This window comes from Lepus europaeus, chromosome 21 (assembly GCF_033115175.1).
Source record: "Lepus europaeus isolate LE1 chromosome 21, mLepTim1.pri, whole genome shotgun sequence".
In the NCBI taxonomy this organism is placed as follows: domain Eukaryota; kingdom Metazoa; phylum Chordata; class Mammalia; order Lagomorpha; family Leporidae; genus Lepus; species Lepus europaeus.
The window spans coordinates 50519588-50539390 of NC_084847.1; the positions used below are offsets into that span (position 1 = coordinate 50519588).

Here is a 19803-nt window from a genome sequence, read left to right on the forward strand (position 1 = left end):
AACCCATGTGGGCGAAATTTCCAGACTTCCTGATGCTCTGGCCTCATTAAATAGAAAACCCAAGGGGGCCGGTGCTGTGGCGTAGCGGGTAAAGCTGCCACCTGCAGTGCCAGCATCCCATATGGACGCCGGTTCGAGTCTTGGCTGCTCCACTTCCCATCTAGCTCTCTGCTGTGGCCTGGGAAAGCAGTGGAGGATGGTCCAAGTCCTTGGGCCCCTGCACCCACATGGGAGACCTGGAAGAAGCTCCTGGCTCCTGGCTTCGGTAATGGATAATGCTGACCCAGCTTCAGCCATTTGGGGAGTGAACCAGTGGATGGAAGATCTCTCTCTCTCTTTCTCTCTGCCTCTGCCTCTCTGTAACTCTGCCTTTCAAATAAAATAAATAAATCTCTAAAATAAATAAAGCCCGCAACATTTTTAAATGTTTTGGACAGGAACAGACCCCTTTAAGTCAAGATCCAGTGCACACATGCATGTAAACACATGTCAAAATGAAAAAAACTAACAATAATCTGCCCTTACAAGGATCTCTATCTTCTAGTCTTAAAAAAAAAAAAAATTCATTTATTTGAAAGGTGGAGTGACGGCGGGGGGGGGGGGGGCCTTCCATCTGCTGGGTCACTCCCCAGATGGCTGTCAGATTTGGGTCAGGCCAAAGCAGGAAGCCAGGAACTCTATCCAGGTGTCCCATGTGGGTGGCAGGGGACGGAGTACTTGGGCCATCAGCCGCTGAACAGGAAGCTGGCTGGATGGAGGCAGAGCAGCTGGGATTCGAACTGGCGTCGCTGCAATCTGCAGCTTACCCCGGCTAAACGGACTTCCCCAGCCGCTCTTGGGTCACAGCCTGCAGACTGGAAAATACTCACAGGCCATCCAGAGCAGAAGTAGGCAGACCGGCCAAATCCTGCCTGTAGCCTGAATGCTATGCCTCTGACCGGCTGGGACCCAGCGGCTGCACACGCCCACGCTATTTGGCTGGCCCGGAACGCCTTGCTCCTAGAGCCTTGTAGATCGTGAGACTCCAAAGGCCGACACCAACACTGAACGTGTGTTTTCCTGACTGCCAGCCCTGGGTCAGCAGCAGAGAACAAGAAAGGGAAAAAAAAAAAAAAAAAAATCAGTGAGATTCTACGGGGGTGGGGGGGTGGGGGGGTGGGAGGGAGTCAGAGAAGCAATCAATCAATCAATCAATGAGATTATTAGAGGGTGCTCAATTCCTTAGTAAAAGATGAAGTGGGGGAGGGGGCAGGTGCGCTCCAAGCTTTATCTCCACGGTGCCCACCCGAGACCGTGGCTGTGGCGAGGCGGCGCACAACAGGCACAGCGCCCGCCCAGCCCGTCGGTCCGTGCGGGCAGATCTGACCCCTGGCCTCGCCGGAGGGCACCGCACCGGCAACTTTAACCCAGAAAACGTCAGCACCCGGCAGCCGCTAGGGAGTCCAGGTGGACGGCCCGGGTCCAGCCCCCGCGGGACCAAGGCCCCCGGGGCCACCTCGCTCCCTGCGCGCACACACGCACCCCGACTCCCGGTCCCCGCGCCCGCCTCTCCTCCCGCACATTTCCCGCAGCAGCTAGGGGGGGCTTTCCCACTCCGGGGCCTGGGGCCGGACGGGAAGGCCCCAGCCGGCCCCCTAGCCCCAGCCCGGGGGTCCCCGCCCCGCCTCCGCCCCGCCAGGGCCCCGGGGCGTCCCCAACGCGCCCCCTTAGGACCAAAACCCGGGCCTCCCGCAACACTGCAGTCTTTTGGGGTGTCGCTCGGCACACACCCCCCACAACACACCCCCTACAAAGCGCCGAGTCCCGGGCTCCGCCAGAGCGACGCACCGCGCTCCCAGGCTCGGGCGGGCTCCGCCGGGGCCCCGCCGGGCCCGCGCCGCCCCGTCTCGCGCGTGCCCAGCGCCCCCCACCCCCACCCCCGGAGCCCGCCCGGCGGCGGCGGTGGCGGCGCTCGGACTACAACTCCCGGCAGGCGCCGCGCGGCCGCGCACGCGCAGCGCGCCGGCCGGCGTTTGAGTGGCAAGTTGTTTGTTCCAGCGAACACCAGCTGCTCCCCGCGCCGGGCGCTGCGAGCCGCCGCTCCGCCGCCGCTCCGCCGCCCGGCTGCCCCCGGCGCCCGCCGAGCCCCCCTCGCAACTCGGCGGGGAGGCCTCCCGAGGGCGCGGCGCGGCCCGGCGCCCAGCTCCGGGTGCCCCCGGGCCGGCTGCCCGCCGCGGCTCGGTGCCGGCAGGGCGCGGAGGGGGCGGGGGCCGCGGCTCGCCCCCCGCCGATGCGCCGCCGCGGAGCGCGCAGCGCGGGCGGACGATGGAACTCCACATCCTGGAGCACCGGCTGCAAGTTGCCAGCGTCGCCAAGGAGAGTCTCCCGCTCTTCACCTACGGCCTGGTCAAGCTCGCCTTCCTGTCCTCCAAGACCAGGTGAGCGCGCGGGGCCGCGGCGCCGGCCGGGGACAGACAAAGGCGCAGCCCGGGCGCCGCGCCTCGGAAAACAACTTCGGGCCCGGAGCGCAGCGGCCCGCGGGGCCGGGCCCCCGGGAGGGGCTGGGGTGGAGGGGCTCCCCGCGGAGAGCCCGGGCCGGGGCTGGGGGGTGGGGGGGTGCGGAGTAGGGGGCAGGGCGAACCCGCGGATGAATGAGCGGGCGAACGAACGAATGAATGAAAAACAGGTGTGAGGACGTGGGAACAGCGCACTAGCGCCCCCCCGCCCCCCTCCCCGGTGGGGCCGGGCCCCCCCACCCCGCGGCGGGGGCGGGATGGTGCGGGATGGGGGTGGGGGTGCCGCCGAGCGCCGCTCCTCGGAGCAGGAAAAATCATACAATCGTTCGTGGGTGTTGATGTCGGGGTGCCTGCGGGGGCGGTGGGGGAGGGGTCCGGGGAAGGGTCGCCGTGGTACTTCCTGCTGGGGGTCCAGGCCAGGGGTGGGGGCTGGGGGGGGTGTCCAGGGTTGCCGAACCGTGGAAGGGGAGGAGCAGGCGTGTTTTTATGAAGCTGCCCCGAGGCTGGGCCTGGATGCTGCAAGGTGGGGGGGTGGGGGGGTGGGGGCACTTGGAGGCCTTGGAAGGCAAAAGGAAAGGGGGAAAAACTTGAATTTTCCCAGCTCCAGGTAAAGATAGGTGACAGGATTTGGGGTGGGGTGGCTGGGTTTTTGTATTTTTAAGGAGTCCCGTGCAGTGTAAGTGCCAGCCGGCTGCCCTAACTTAAGTCTCTGGTTTGCCACCATTGTGACACTCTTGGTCCCAAGAAATTGGTTTGAAGTTTCGGGGTTCGGGGTGGCCGCCGTTCTCCCCGGCTGTCCGTGACAGGTCAAGGTTAGCATTACAGTGACAGCCCCCCACCCCCACCCCCTCCTCCTGGGCAGCCCCTGTGGCTGTGAGCTCTTTGGAGTCGGAGGAGCCTGTCATTTGCCTGTGAAAGTTCTCGCTGGGAAATCTCACTTTGATGTGTGTGTGTCTGAACCGGGAGCTGAGTCCGGCCATTGTTTGGAGATGGAGCCAGATCTGCCAGGGGCATCTTGTTTACTTTCTTCTCCGGGCCACGGCGGTGGCTCTGGGCTGTGGGGCCACTGCTCGCTGGGGTCCGGAGGTTGGAAATCCTCACCTTCACGGTGAGGATTCTGAGGATTCTCAGATTGCAAGAGAGTAATTATTAAACAGGTCATTTGAAAACAAAAGCCCATAGCGCAGAGTCAGGACTGCCCCTACCCCCCGACAAGCAAGGTCCCCCTCTGGCTAACCGGATCCCCTCGCAGCCTGCCTCCACCTGCCCCCTGGTGCCCGGCCCCCGGCCGATCCTGCAGGGCCCAGGTGGTGGAGCATCCTCAGCCCCCCGCAGCCCCCTGGCTGCCTCCTCACCAACCACTCAGATGAGGGTGATGACTCAGGCTGTGGCTGTGCACCGGGCCTGGGCTCTGGGAGGAGGGGGCATTTGGGGGCTTCTCAGAAAGGCAGCGTGAGGTGGGCTCTCGCTGGAGGGACTGGCCGTCTTCCAGCCCCCACACCAGATCCAGTTCCAAGCACTCCTAGACAGGCACGGCCCAGCGGGGAGCTCCTGCTGGCCTGTGTGCGGGCCGCAGGAGGCCCAGGTGACAGGTCCAACCTCCAAATGACTCAGAGGTCAAAGGTTAGCTCCCTGTCTCCAGGGTCTGGCTCGGGAGGGTGCTGAGCGCGTTTGCCCAGTGATCTCAGGCCAGGCTTTGGTTGTCATGGGCTCTCTCTCTCTGCCCGAGTGGCCCGGGAAAGGTCCCTCTCCTCTGGCTGTCACTCTGTCCCACTGTAGAATGGACAGTGCACCCCATGGCCCAGAGTTGCTGTGGGTGTGTGTGTGTAAATGATGTCAAAAGTGAGTTTTTAGCAAGTGTCAGATGGCTGTTTTCCATCCTATCGTTGGTCGCCCAGGAACAACTTTGGGTCCCCTGGCTCTTCCTGCAGCGCCTGCCCCCAGGTGGTGGCCTGTGGCTCTGTCATCGCTCCCAAGAGCCTAAACTTAGCACAGGGTCCTCTCAGGGTCACTGTGCCGCCTGTGAAAAGTTTTTCAACCAGTCTCCGGAGGACTGAATCCTTGGCCTGGCATGCAAGGCCTTTTAGGACCTGGATGCGGAATTCTGGTCGGAAGCCACTCCCCAGGATAATCTTGCAGGGACCCTCTCCGGTTCACCTGGTCATTCCCTTCACACCTCTGTACCCTTGCACCTGCAGGAGGAATGCACCCCACCCCCACCCCCCACTACATTCCCATTCAGCCCTTAAGATCTGGTGATATCACCCTGAAACCTGCCTGAACCCCCTCCTCTCCACTCCCCAGCACACTTAGTCACTTCCTCCCTCGCATCTACCTGGGGTGGAGGCGTGGGAAGGGAAAGGCATTGGGAGAGACCCGCTCCGTGCTGTGCCGTGCAGGGGGTGAGGGGGAGAGATGCCGGTGGGAAGAAAGAGGTGAGGCCGTGGCCCCCACGATACAGCGGGGAAGCGGGGAGGGAGAGGGCTCCGGAACTGCCTGAGGGTGCTGGGAGGCTTCCTGTAAGAGGTGGCACCAGCTCTTAGGGTGGTAATAGGAGATGGCTGAGTGGCAGAGGAGATCGGGACCCCCAGCACGCACAGGACTGCTCTGTGAACTGGCTACTGTTGCAGCTGCTTTCATAGCAGGAACCTGCAGCATGGGAGGGCCCAGGCCCTCTGCTGGCAGCACACTGTCCTGGAAAGTTCAGGAACCCGGATTTGAACCACTGGGCCTTCTGTGTTCTGCCCGCCCACCCAGGAATGCTTGTCTGTCAGCACCTCCCACCCGCCTTCCTCCACCCCTCCCCCTTCCCCTCACATCCTAGCTTCCGCCTGGGTCCTGCCCTCCTGGCTGCACCAGAAACCCAAGGTTTGGGCCTTGTAGCCACCGCCACCGCCAAGAGCTGGAGACACCAGGTCTGGAGAAATCAAACGGCTGGCTCAAGGTCACGCGTCTGGGCAGACACCGAGCTGGGATTTGAACCAGGCCCCGCGCACACTGCTTTGTCGGTGCTTAGCTGACTGTCGGTTTGATGGATGGCCGACCCGTGCACAGAGTGACCCAGATTTCAGCCTGGGATCGGCCGGGAGTCTCTGACAAGTGCCCCGGGGGCCACAGGAGGCTCTCACCTGGCAGCAGCAGGGGCTGGGGACCCCGGCCCCGGCTCTGCTGAGTGGGCTTCTGTCCCTGACATGTGGGGCTTTGTCTGGGTGAGACTGGACTCAGGCTTGGAGGGAGGCTGAGTAGACTTCTGTTTGGGTACAAAACTGGAAGGCGAGATCCTCTGTGAGCCTGCCTTCCTCTCTACCCTCATGTAAACCTCTTCAACCCAGCCCCACCTGGCCGCCTGGTAGCCCCCATGTCCCCAGTGATACCTCTGTCCCTCTGGATTCGTACTCCTTCCTTGTCCCTGGTCCCACCCCTTTTGTCTGCCTGCTCACTCTGAGGTTCCTGTTTTTTTTCTCTCTCTCTCTTCACCACCTCCAGGAAGCCTCCCCTGCACGCACAGCTGGGCTCAGACCCTGCCTCTGGTTTGATGAACTTAATCTCAAGGAGATGAAATCTAACCATGGAATCTCACCCAGATGCCTTAGGCTGGAAGTAACAAGAAGGCATTGCCTAACTGACTCAAACAATAAGAGGCTTGAACTTGGTGAGATAAGAGGTTATGAGTGGTCTGCCCCAGGGTTGGCCGTGGCTGGTGTGGCACTGTACAGCATTGCGTCCTGGCTAGGGCAGCACCAGGCATCGCGGGTCGGCAGGAGGAAACCCAGCAAAGAAAAGGGCTGTAGCCTCCAGTGTGACCCTGGAAAAAAAAGACAAACCTTCCCAGGGGCGCTCCCAGCTCCCTGGAGGCTTCTGGCCCCAGGGAGGTAGAGGACCCACGAAAACAGCTGTGTGGACCCCACCCCGCCCAGTTCCACACAAGGGTCACAGTACTGCCCCTCCACCTGACTTGCCCGGATCCCACCAGAACCTGTACCTGCTGCAGACAGGGCCATGGGCTGGGCTGGCCCAAGCCTGGGGGTCCGGCCGAGGGGTCCTGGGAAACTGGGGTCCTGCTGGCTCTCCCGTGTGTAGTGTGGCTCGTGGAGGACCTGCAAGGCAGAGCTGGGAACAGATAAATAAATAAGTGTCCCAGAGAACCCCTAAAGGTAAAGCCCTCAGTATATCCCAGGCACTTCTTTTTCTTCTCGTCCTCCTTTTAAGAGTCATTCATGAGTTTGAAAAGTAGAAAGAAAGATTTTCCATCCGCTGGTTCGCTCCCCGAATGGCCACAGCAGCCGGGCCAGGCGGAAGCCAGGCACTCCATCCAGGTCTCCCACGTGGGTGGCGGGGACCTGCTGGCTCCCCAGAGCACCTTAGCAGGGAGCTGGATCAGGAGTAGAGCAGCAGGGACTTGAGCTGACGCTCTAAATGTGGGACACCAGCGGCCTCACCCTCTGCACCACAGCGCCAACCCCCAGAAACTCTCCCAGTCACCACACATCTGCCAGCTCACGCCCTCCCAGCAACCCTGCAAAGTAGGAGCCGGATGGTTCCCATCCTACAGATGGGAAAACCGAGGCAGCTGAGCGCCAAGGCTTGAACCCAGGACGCATGGCCGAGGAACCCGTCTCCGTAACCGCTTGGCCAGGCAGGAGGCCACGGCTTCTTCTTTATTTTCCCTTAAATTGCTGACATCTTTAAATTCCCTCCCCAAAAGCCCGTCTCACTGGATGGGCAAAGAAACCCCGTAGGCGAGTGTGCAGTCAGTGCCTGCCCCGGGACTCCCCCGCCCTGCCTGTCTGCCGGACTCTGGCCCGTTTGGGCCTGCACGCGTGTCCTCGTGTTGCTGCCTGCGGAATTTCTGGCCAAGGGCTCCAACGAGCACCTTCCAAGGCATCCCCGGGAGAGAGGCTTAACATGGCCAGGAGTTCACCTGCTTGGGCAGGTGGGCACCTCAGCCTGGCAGTGTGACCTTGGACAAGTTGCTTGCCTTCTCTGTGCTGTCGGTTCGGTACAACAGGGATCAGAATCGTGCCTCTGCTTGGGTTGCTGCGAGGGGCGGAGTGTCCACCTGAGCCGGCCAGCTGCAGCCTGCGAGGCAGTTTGGACTTTAGAAGGCTCCTTTCGCAAACAATCGCTGTCTGATTCCAGATCATAGAGATTCTGTCACCACCTTGGGGGGGGGGGGTTCCCGCCTTGGAGAGGGGAGGGCCTCAGACCTGAGGCAGGCTTCCTGGAGGAGGCGGCCCCACCACAGGAGCCGAGATGAGCCTGGCGTGGAAAGAGGTCAGGAAGCACCCGGGGCGGACAAGGCTCAGATGGGTGGGGGGACACAAGTGAGCCCCACAGCCGTGCAGGCAGCCTGCACTGCAGGATTCCATCTGTCTCCAGGGCAGGTGCCTGGGGCAGGGGGAGCTGCCCGAGCAAAGGCCTAGAGGCCTGCACCTGCAGCCTGGGGTTGCTACAAATTGGTGAGTTTTGTTCCTGCAGAGGCCCCGCAGCGTGTGCACCTGCTCCGTTCCCGGGGGCCCGGTGAGGGTCACAGAAGCTTCTATCCAGTGGGAAGAGAGATGCCGGGTTCCCAGCAAAGAGGGGGACTGGGAGGCCTGTGGGTCCGGAAGGAGGCGCCGTGGAGGGGTGCTGGGGTGGATTATGTGTGTGCGTCTGGCTTTGTGATTCTTCTAGAAGGTGGCAGAAGCGATAGCTCAGGCCAGCATTGTGGCGTGGTGGGTAGAGTCACTGCCTGTGATGCTGGCATCCCTTATGGGTGCTGGTTTGCATCTTGGCTGCTCCATTTCCAATCTAGCTCCCTGCTAATGGCCCAAGTGCTTTGGTCCCTGCCAACCCACATGGGAGACCTAGATGAAACCCCTGGGGCTGGTGCTGTGGTGTAGCAGGTAAAGCTGCCGCCCACAGTGCCAGCATCCCATATGGGCACTGATTCTAGTCTCGACTACTCCACTTCCAATCCAGCTCTCTGCTATGGCCTGAGAAAGCAGTAAAAGATGGCCCAAGTCCTTGAGCCCCTGCACCTGCGTAGGAAACACAGAAGAAGCTCCTGGCTTTGGATCAGCGCAGCTCTGGCTGTTATGGCCATCTGGGGAGTGAACCAGCAGATGGAAAACCTCTCTTTCTCTCTGTGTAACTCTGTCAAATAAATAAATAAATCTTTAAAAAAAAAAAAAAGAGTGGATTCTACCTGGTGCTCTCCTTCTTGGCCCCGTGGGTCTGTGGGAAGGCAGCTTCCTTGTTGTGCGGACATTGGAACAGACCCGTGGGAGAGGCCCGCAGGGGACAGGACAACTGAGGCCTCTCCCAAATAGCAAACAGCCAGCACCAGCCCTGAGCCCGAGCCCCTTGGAAAACATGTCCTCCTGCCCCAGGCAAGCCTGCTAAGGGGTAGACCTCTGCAACCAGAGCTGCCCAGCTGAGCCACACCCGAATTCCTAAGCCATGGGAACCGGGAGTGATAATTTGTTCATTGAACTGCTGCTTCCAGCCCCCAAGATTTGGGGTAATTTGTTATGTAGCAATAGATAAGTAACGAAATGACTGTCATTTATCATCCAAACGGGGACATCTTTTGAGAATTGCAAAAAGGACTAAAAATAACTACCCCGGACAACCAGGCAAACCAGAACGTGTGGCCGCCCTATCTGTCGTCCAGCCAGATCACTCTTCACGCGGCCCCTCGGGGTCAGATCCAACGTCACCACCTCCAGGAAGCCAGCCCCGGGGCTGGGATCGCCCGCATCCTCTGTCCTCGGCGCAGGTGCGTGTCCAGGCCTCAGCACCCGTGTTCCACAGCGTTAACACATCACCCAGGGATCCAGAAGGGCAGTTAGGAGAGGCTGGGTCGGTTCTGAGCCCGCACGCGGCTGGCCAGGTTTTTTGTCCTTGCACACTTCTGGTCTGAGAAGCCGCCCCAAACAGAACACCCTGGTTTCCTCCAGTGCTGGGGGAGCTGGGTCCGTGGCTGCTAGTGGGCCTGGGCATGAACAGATTCCCCCCACCCACCTCAGTATCTGCAGCTCCCAAAGGCTGGCCTATGCCTTTAGCCACCCAGTTTGTTGTGAAACCAAAACTTCTATGGAGAAACTCATGTCTCGTTCTCACCCTGGATGTAATATATTGCACATACTCCAGTCTCCAGGCTAAATCTAGGCTGAAAACTCTGGGGCCCTGGGGTGGGTGTTTAGCCTAGGAGTGAAGACACCAGTTGGGACGCCTGCCTCATACCTGACTGCCTGGGTGCAAGCCCTGACTCTGCTTCCAGTTCCAGCCTCTTGCCGATGGGCACCCTGGCAGGCAGCAGCTGATGGCTCAAGTATCTGGGTCCCTGCCACCCGTGTGCGAGACCTGGATTGGATTTGGCCTGATCCAGCCCCAACTGTTGCACGCATTTGGAAAGTGAATTAGCAAATAGGAGTGTGCTCCCTTGCTCGCTCACCCTCTGTCTCTCTCTCTCTCTCTCTCAAGTAAAATAGATCAGTGGTTTTAAAAAGAAAAACGGGTGGCTGGCATTGTGGCTCAGCGAATTAAGCTGCCACCTGCAGTGCCAGCATCCCACATGGGTGCTGGTTCAAGTCCCTGCTGCTCCACTTTCAATCCAGCTCCCTGCTAACGCGGCTGGGAAAAGCAGCAGACGGCTAGGCTCCTGTACTCACATGGGAGATCTGGATGAAGCTCCTGGCTTCAGCCTGGCCAAGCTCTTGCTGTTGTAGCCATTTGGAGAGAGCCAATGGATAAAAGAGCTCTCTCTGTTTCTCTCTGTGTAACTCTGCCTTTCAAATAAATAAATGGATCCTTCAAAAAAGGAAAGAAAAAAAGGGCTGGTGTTGTGTGCAGTGGATTAAGTCACTGCCTGTGATGCCAGCATCCATTTCAGAGCGCCAGTTCAAGGCCCTGCGGCTCTGCTCCGATCCAGCTCCCTGCTAATGCCCCTGGGAAAGCAGCAGAAGATGGCCCAAGTGCTTGGGTTCCTGCACCCACATGGGAGACCTGCATGAAGCTCTTGGCTCCTGTCTTCAGCCTGGCCCAGCCCTGGCCATTGTGGCCATCTGGGGAATAAACCAGCTGCTGGAAGATCTGTGTGTGTGTGTGTATCTCCCCCCACCCCTTTCTGTAACTCTGCCTTTCAAATAAATAAATCCTTAAAAAAAAAAAAAAAAGTCCCTCTGTGTGAGCAGCTCAGTGCTTGGAGACAGAAAGCAGAGGGCTGGTGGCCGAGGGCTGGGCAGTAATTGTTCCAGCAGGTGGAGGGGTGGGCGTTTGGTCTGGGGGTTAGGATGCCTGCATAGCTTCTCGCCTCACCCAGCTGCACTTGCGACATCAGCTTCCTGCCAGTGCAGACCCACGCCGTCACAGGAGGCAGCGGTGACAGCTCCAGGGACCGGGCTCCCAACACCTGTGGGGAGACCTGGGTTGAGCTCCAGGCTCCTGGCTTCAGCGCCAGCCAGGGGCCATGGTGAGCATCTGGGGAGTGAGCCAGCAGCTGGGAGCTCCCTCCATGTGTCTGCCTTTCTCTGTGGTTCTTAAAGAGAGAATTATTTAAATGTTATGGAGTTTCAGCGTTCGGCAAGAGGAAGAGGCCCGGAGATGGGTTCTGAAGGCCACAGAACCAGGGGTTCATGTTCTGGATCTTAACACATTTTCAAAAATAAGTCTTTTTAAGATTTATTTATTTATTTGAAAGTCAAAGTTAGAGAGAGGAGAGGCAGAGAGAGAGAGAGAGAGGTCTTCCATCTGCTGGTTCACTCCCCGGTTGGCCACAATGGCCGGAGCTGTACCAATCCGAAGCCAGGAGCCAGGTGCTTCCTCCAGGCCTCCTATGTGGGTGCAGGGGCCAAAGGACTTGGGCCATCTTCCACTGCTTTCCCAGGCCATAGCAGACAGCTGGATCGGAAGTGGAGCAACGGAACTCGAACCAGCACCCTTATGGGATGCCGGCACTGCAGGTGATGGCTTTATCCACTACATCACAGTGCTGGCCCAATGAGTCCTTTTTTTAAAGCTTGGGTTCTCTGAGGTGGTGACGCGTCCCAGGTCTGGAGGTGTCGAGGTCGTTTGTCCCTGCACACCATGGCCCAGGCGACAGTGGGGTCTGCAGCTTTTCCTCCTCACTGTCTCCTCATGGCTGTGATTTGCTGCCATCGGCAGCCTCGAGACCTGTGTGAGCTTTGGGTCTACACAGACTGAGGTTTTGATCCTGATCCTGACCCGGCCGGTTGTTTGTCTGATGTTCCCCAGGCACTGTCCTCACCCTGGGTGATGCCAGAAGGGAACGGGGAAGGGTGCCCGAGATCCCGGGGCTTCTCACGTTGTTGCCAAAGACAAACGGGACAGATCTGCAGAGAGTAATGAAGTGGGCTGAAGCCACTCAGCCGGGGGCGGTGGACGCAGGAGCTGCCACCGAGTGACGAGAGGGAAACTGGGGAGGGGGAGCCTCCCCCTCCCCATTCAAGTGGCCACTGTTTAAAAAGTGTCAGCAAGGACGGGGCGAGATTGTGGCGCAGCTGCCACTATGGAGAGATGAGCAGACTTCCCATGGGGCTCAGCGTGGCCTCCTGCTTCCGGGTGCACCCCCAGAACAGGGAGAGGAGGCCCTTGAAGGAATGCATGCACAGCCAGGTTCACGGCCGCCCCGTGGTGGAAGCGACCCAGGTGATGCACACCTGCAGGTCCAGGGAGACAGCCTCAGAAAGGAGGGACATCCAAGACCTGCCCTGGTGTGGAGGAACGTCGGGGCCACGACGTGGTCCTTAGAACAGTCAGGGAGACAGCCTCAAAGAGGAGCTGGTGGGGGCCGGAAGCTGGGAGGCTTCGCTTAATGGGGAAAGGGTTCCAGTTCCCCACTGTGGAAGTGGCCCGGAGAGCGGTGGTGGAGAACAGCGTGGCTGTCCTGAGTGTGGCAAAACCATACGCATAGAAGTGATGGTGGCAGGCTTTATGTTGCTTGTGTTATAGCTGCAGTTGAGAAAATAAAAAACCAACGTAGGGGCCTGGCAGGTGTGCAGAGCTAAAGGGCTGTGTGCACAGGCGTGAGCCAGGAAGGAGGTCCGAGTGGTGGAGGCTCGGACCAGGAGAAGGAGCTGGCGGCACCCCGTAAGGCGGCTGCTCCAAGCCTGTTGCATGAGCTCATCCTGTCCTCACAGCCACCCTCCATCAGGGTGGAGCCTCTCCAGCCCCATTTTACAGGTGAGCAAACTGAGGCACTAGATGTTTGAATCTCTTGCGCAAGACCACGAAGACCAGTAAGTGAAGTTTTGCTGGTTTTCTGTTTTAAGGTTTGTTTATTTGAAAGGCAGAGTGACAGCAGTACAGGTCTTCCATCCACTGGTTCACTCCTCAAATGCCTGAAACAGCCAAGGCTGGACCAGCCCAAAGCCAGGTCTCCCGGACTCAGTCCAGGTCTCCCACGTGAGTGGCAAGGACCCAAGGAGTTGAGCCAGGATGCACATTAGCTGGCAGCTGGATCAGAAGCAGAGCGGCTGGGACATGAACCCAGACACTCCCAGGGGAAAACTCGTCCTCCACGTTCGGTCCTTTCACCCCAGAGAGCTCCAGAGCCACCAGCGCCGCATCTGATGGGATGGGTGTAGAACCAGCAAGGTGTGGCCCCGGCAGGTCTCCCTCCATAACCGGCTGGCAGCACATCCACAAAGGGAGGTTGTGTCCCCCCCCCCCCCCGGGAGCTCAGAAGAGGCGGCACAGGCCCCCCACCCCCAGCTCTTGTCTGCCCATGCCTGCCTCCCTCATGGGCCCTGCAGCTGCGGATGGAAGCCCCTGTGCCAAGTCAGGATCACAGAGTCAGGAAAACGCGTTTCATTCAAATGGCGACCTCTTCACGGAGCCTGTGGCCGACTTTGTAAGACCCTCAAAGGCAGATCAGTTTTCCTGTCTGAGGCGGGTGCTAACCTCAGCCTGTTTGGATGGTTGTGGGAACCCAGCAGGAAGTTTTATGCCCAGGACTCCTTAGGTATCCAACACTTAGTGAGCCGGTTTTCTCACTCATCAGGCAGACCCTTGGGTCCAGGGCCCCAGACGCACGCAGGGCCCACAGCCCATGCCACTGTAGAGTCGTCGGATGGACCCACCCGATGGCTGCAGGTGGAATGACTGAGTCAGGGGCAGGTTTTTTGTTTGTTCCGGTGTGCGCTGTGGGCCCCGGGAAGGGTGCGGCCAGCAGGAAAGGAGTGGGAGACGGGAGAGCCGCGGGCAGCCCTGCGGGCAGAGCCGAGTCCAGAGCTGTCGCATCCTCCCATCAACTGTGCGCTGGCTGCTCCAGGCAAGGTCCAGGGGGCGTGGACACCCTGGACCAGGCCTGGCCCACGTGGTGCTCCCACACTACTGTCCCAGTGTGCTGTCATCCAGCCCTGTGCCACATCTTTCTGCTTCACCCCCAAACCTCTCTGTAGCACCTCAGTGTCGTGGCACAGCCCATTAAGCCCACCGCTTGCAATACCAGCAGCCCGTACCAGAGCGCCAGTTCAAGTTCCACCTGCTCCACCTCCGTGCTAATGCACCTGGGAAAGGAGCAGAGGATAGCCCAAATGTTTGGGCCCCTGCCACCCACATGGAAGACCTGATGGAGCCCCTGGCCCAGCCCTAGCTCTGCAGCCTTTGGAGAGTGATGGAACATTCCCTCTCTGTCTGCCTGCCTGTCTCTCCCTCTCCCGCTCTGTTGCTAAGTCTTTCAAATGAATAAATAAATAAATCTTCCCCCAAAAAATCGTTCTCTGAGCTCCGCTTTGCACATCACCTGCTCCCCCTTGGCCCCCTGCACTCCTGGCGCCTGACCCCGGCCGGGGGGGGGGGGGGGCAGGCAGTCTCCTCCCTGGCAGCCCCTCCTTGGCAGAGCGGCTCCAGCTCACTTTGGAAATCTGATCTCGTCCTGTGCACCTGTGAGCTGCTGCTTGCTCCAGGGTGCCAGCCAGGCCTGAGCAGAGCCCCCACCCAGCCTTCCCGCCTCCCTGCTGCCCCTCCCCTGTGGTGCACCTTGCCCACATCTCTGGCCCCTGCCACAGCCGTCCCAACTCCGCCTGCTGTGAGCTGTGCAGCCTCGGCTGAGTTCCTTTCCATCTCTAGTCCTTCGGTCCTGACCTGTAAGAGAGTCATTGGCAGGCGATTGGCCTGGCAGTCAGGCTGCCACTCGGAGCACGGCATCTGCTTTCCAGTCCAGCTCCGCTTCTGATCCAGCTCCCTGCTAGCGCGCACCCCAGGAGGCAGCAGGTGATGGCTCAAGTACGTGGGTCCCTGTCACCCACACGGGAGACCTGGATCGAGTTCTGGGCTCCCAGCTTCAGCCTGGCTCTGGGATCTGGAACAGAGATGGGGGCAGGGGGAGGTGATTTCTTCCCCCTCCCCCACCCTCACCTTCACCCCCACCCCCCAGGATCCAGGTCTCTGATTCACTCCCACCTGGCTCCTGGGTCTCTGTATCCACAGCGTCACCCCAGGCAGGTGTCCAGGCGTCCCTCTACCTGGGTGACTCGTTTGCACCTTCCCACGCCAGGTGGGCCCCTGGACCGGGTTGGGGTGGGGGGTTCCTGGGTATGAGCAGTAAAACCCGTGTTTCTTTTCTGTTTTAATCTGCTCTTTGCAGACGCTCTGCGGACTTGGTTCTGTCCCCTCCTCCAGCTTTCCTTCCCTGCAGCTCAGTCCAGTGAACCTGGCTTCATACCGCCCCAAGGATACAGATCGCCTGATAGTGCACCCAGGGGCGCGCCCGGCCCCTCCCCAGGGCTGGCATCCGTCATTTCTGGTCACTCCCGGGTCACAGCCAGCAGGGAAGCGTCCTCTCTCAGGCACCTGCTCGGGGCCCCGACTGTTCCCACCATGTGACCCTGGGCAGGAGACCGGGCCCTTCTGATCCCCGAACCCTCACCTGTGAGGCGAGAGCCCCTGCAATTAAGGCGACACAGGGAGGCCCTCGCATCCTGCTCCCATGTGGTCCCGGATAACCGAGTCCTCGCCCAGTCTCTGGGCACTGGAACTTGGAAAGAAACTGACCCCCTGAGGCAGACACGGTGTCACCCAGAGGCGCTGGAATTGCGGGAAGAAACTCAGGGCTGGTGCTGTCCCAGGAGGTGGGCTGTGGTTAACAGGACTGTCCCCCGGAAGTGGGAAACCTGAACTCCACTGGAGAGGCTGAGGTCAGGGAGGTGGGGAACCTGGCTGGACCCCGCTGGGTGGCACAGAACAAGGAGCCAGTTCTTGTCCCCCATCATGGGCAGGGCACCTGGGACCCCTGGGGGAAGAGGTCCTAGTGCCCCCACTCTCTTGCTGGTCCCCCTCTCCATTGCCTTTGTGGACGCTGCTGGTGGGGGCACTTCCCCTGGTTCCTGCAAGCCAGGTGCTGGCCCTGCGCTGGACGTGTGTACTCAGCTGAGCTGGGCGTGTCACCTCGCCCATTTTACGAAGGACGACACTGAGGCCCCAGCAGGCCAGGGGTGTGCCCGGCGCCGGATCACTCAGTGGAGAAGCCAGGCGTGGGCTCGCAGCCTGGTTTCAGAGCCATGCTCCTCTCGCCATGCAGAGAGGATCCTTCTGCGGGAACATCGGGGTCTGGCCCCAAGGACCTGCAGCAGAGCCTCGAACCACGCTCACGGTCAGGGGCTCCGAAGGCTGCCCTGGCCCTTGGCAGCCGTGGGATCACGGGCGTTAGTCACCCCTCCCCCGAGTGGGCTTCAGTTTCCCCATCTGCACCAGGGCCTGGCAGGAGGCCTCTGCTCACAGGGGCCCCACAACGGTGGCTTTGCTCTCATTTGTTTTGAATCCTTTCAGCCAGTTCAGCCTCTCGGGCAGCCGCCCGCTCAGATTCGGTGCCGTCTTTGGGACGTTCTCGGCTCCAGAGCCCACAGGGGCCCTGCCCCTAGCCTGTAGCGCTTGGGCCACCTGCTTGCTGCTCAGCGGCCACTCCCTGGGATGCAGGCAGGGAGGATGAGGCCAGTGTAGAAACAGCGTCCATCTGTGCTGCACGCTCCCCGAGTGACCAGGGGAAAATCAGACTGTTAGTAGCTTGCCCTGGGTTGATGTCCCATGGAGCACTCAAGACCCCGAACCCCTGATTGTTCCCGTAGGGTGGAGGCCCTTGTGGTCACTCTCACAGCCAGCCCCTCCTCCCACAGAGGACACGGAGCATGAGGTCAGGGGGCTGGAGGGAGTGACCCAGGCAGGTGCAGAGCCCAGGAAGCTCATGCCCATCAAAGGCTCATCTGTCATTGCTGATGGGGACTTGGGCCTGCGGAGTAGAGGCTGGGCACCAGAAGCACCTGGGCCCTCGAGACCACCTTATCCACTCGCCCCCCCCTCCCCCCAATGCTGATTGCAGGTGCCCTCGGAGACCCAGACCCTGGACTCCAGTTGTCGGCGTAGGGGAGGGCAGCTCAGCAGTGTGATGGCAGACACCAGGGAGGAGGTGTCTCTTGGTCTGGGGGAGGGAGGTTTGAGCCCGGCGTGAAGTGTTAAGGTAGGGAAGGGACAGCCAGGAAAGAGGACTGGCATGTGCAGGGCCATGGAGCGCAGAGTTGGGTGGGTGACAGCTCAGGGGGACAGCAGCAGCGCGGCTGCCGTCTGACCTGACCCCCTGTCTCTGACCACCTCTGTCTGCCTCCTGTACCTTCCCAGCAACCGCTACGACCCTGCTCTCCTGCTTCTCCCTCCCCTCCTAGTCCTGCCACCTCCTGCAGGAAGGCCTCCTTGCCTCTCTGTTTTTAGGTTTGTTTTTTTTTTTTTCCTGCTTTAAAATTGCTGAATAGATACAAAGTCACATGGCTCAGAATTCCAGAGAGACACAAAGGGGAGCCCAGTGCAAACCCCCTTCCCCTGTGGACAGCCAGACTTGGGGGGACTTTGGCAGTGCTGCTTGGTGTATCTGTGTGCAAGTGTCTGTGTGTGTCACTGTCCCTCTTTTTCTTCTTCTTTTTTTTTTTTATATAAATTGTATTAAACTCTGTTCCCCTCGGCATTTTCAGAGGATCCTCGTCTTGACAGCAGTTCCATACTCTTTATTTTATCTGTTTTTTTGGTTGTTTTTTTTTTTTAAAGATTTATTCATTTATTTGAAAGGCAGAGCTAGAGATCGTCCAACCACTGTTTCATTTCCCAAATGACCACAACAGCCAAGGCTGGGCCAGGCTGAGGCCAGGAGCCTGGGACTCCATCTGGGTTTCCCATGTGGATGGCAGGGACCCAAGTACTTGGGCTGTCCTCTGCTGCTTTCCCAGGCGCATTGGCGGGGAGCTGGATGGGAAGTGGAGCAGCTGGGACTTGGGCGGCAGTTTAACCTCCTCCCCAAGTGCCCACAACAGCCAGCCCTGGACCAGGCCATAGCCAGGAGCCAGAAACTCCATCTGGGTCTCCCATGTGCGTGGCAGGGGCCCAAGCACTTGAGCCATCCTCTGCTGCTTTCCCAGGTGCATTAGCAGGGAGCTGGATTGGAATGGGAGGTGGGGCTTGATGCCAGGCACTCTGACATGGAATTCAGGGCTCCCAGGCAGCAGCCCAACTCACTGCACCACAATGCCCATCGCTCCCGTGATGTTCTTAACGTGTGTCCTGCAGATGGGCATTTGCTCCCGGTCCTTTTTACTGTGATGCGTAACTCGCCACGCGGACCTTACCTTGCACACGTGGGCATGTGAGCGGGGTCTTCAGAAAACGTCATGGAGAACGTGCCTTCTGAAAAACTGTGCTTGGATTTCATTTTTTTTTTTTTTAATTTTTGTACCAAAAGAAATCTTCAGTTTTAATTGCATTTTTCCACAAACACTCTGCAGTGCTTGGTTGTTTGTAGGCGAATGTCTCAAAGCAAAAACCAGACTGATCTCCCCCCACCCCCCACCCCCACCCTTGAGATGTTCTCTTGTGTAAGATAGCCTGTTAGTTTGTTTTAAGAGAAAATGTGTCAGTGTTTTGGGAGGTTATACCACCACTGAGAACCACCTGTACACTGCCTGGTGCATGGGAGCTACATGTTCCCGGTGTGAACTGGGGTCAACAGGTATCTGAAGAGTCGGAGAGCAGCAGAGGGGATCGTGTTTGCTGTCACCCCTCATGTGACTTTGAACAACAGTGCCTTCCATTAAAAATTCAGGTTGCTTCCAGCGCATAGGAGTCCCTTGCTCCCATAAGCCAACCCCAGGCTGCTGCCCCAGCCCCAGCAGGCCAGCCAGGGCAAGAGGGCCTCCTCTGTGTGTCTGTGCACACATGGGTGGGCCCAGCACAGCCGGCGACTTCTTGCCACTGCCCTCTTGTTGGGGAGCTCTCCGCCACGTTCTCCCCACTGCTGGGCAGCCCTCCGGCCCCCACCCTGAAGCTGCTGGACCTCAGAGTCTTTGGCCTCTGGTGTATACTGAAAGTTGCACCTGCTCCTGCTCATTTCTGACTGGCACTCAGGGAGCCCCAGCATGCCCAGTGCTTGGAGCTGGGTTCTCCCCAACCAGGGGCAGCCCCTTCGCAGCTCCAGAACCATCCCCTCCGGGAACACTGGGTCTTCAGGCTCTGGGACCAGCTGGGCCCCAACAGCCCCGTCCTGGGTCTGCCTGGAGCATGGAGTTCACAATGGCTCAGAGGTGGAATGTGCCAGACAGCCTGAAACTCCTCCTGCCCCAGGAGCGTGCCGACCCTTAGGTGGCTGTCACCCCTGAGGTCCCCAGCTCCTGTGTGGGCAGAGAGGATAGTGGCCATGGCAGCTGAGCCCCTGCAGCCCTGGGCGTCTCCTGCCTCACGTCCCGTCACAAGAGGCACGTTCTCTCCCGGGGGCCGGCTCAAGAGTGTTGACCTCTCTGGGCCTGAGATTGTCCATCTATAAAATGGGGGTGGTAGCAGGGCCATGACCCACACGTGAGCATGGTGTGTTTTCGCATCGTTACGTTCTGAAGATTTCCAGGCCTCCTTCGCCCTCTCTGCCTGGGCCCCCGTCACACGGGGCCTGGGAGGATTCTTTTATTAAGTGCAGGGTTTGATCCGAATCCCCTCAGAAGCTCCAGGGGCCCCTGGACCTTTACTGAGCCGCTCTGGGTGGCCCCCAGCGGGGACGAGGGCATCCAGGAAGGGAAATCAGTGTCTTGGGCTGGGCCCACAGCACGACACCAACATTGCAACAGCGAAGTCTGGGTTTCTTGCAAAACTGGAAAGTCTGGCAGCCCAGGGAGCTCATGGCAGGTGTCTAGGGGCGTGTCAGGAGCAGGTGCGCCCCCTGCAGCAGGAAGGGGTCCTCAGGCAGCCTCCCCTCTCCCCGCTCCAACACACACACACACACACACACACGGATCCCTTCACCCACGTGTTGCAGCCGCCCGCACTACAAGCTTGCAGG

General features: G+C 59.6%; 1 protein-coding gene across 1 annotated transcript in view; it reads left to right on the forward strand.

Moving 5' to 3' along the window:
* Positions 1–2270: 2270 nt before the first annotated feature.
* Positions 2271–19803, forward strand: part of CASTOR2 (cytosolic arginine sensor for mTORC1 subunit 2) — a 45019-nt gene continuing 27486 nt past the window's right edge. The window contains exon 1 of the mRNA XM_062180025.1: positions 2271–2417. Coding sequence (XP_062036009.1) covers positions 2305–2417 — 113 coding nt within the window. The 5' untranslated portion in view covers positions 2271–2304. The remainder of the gene's footprint in view (positions 2418–19803) is intronic.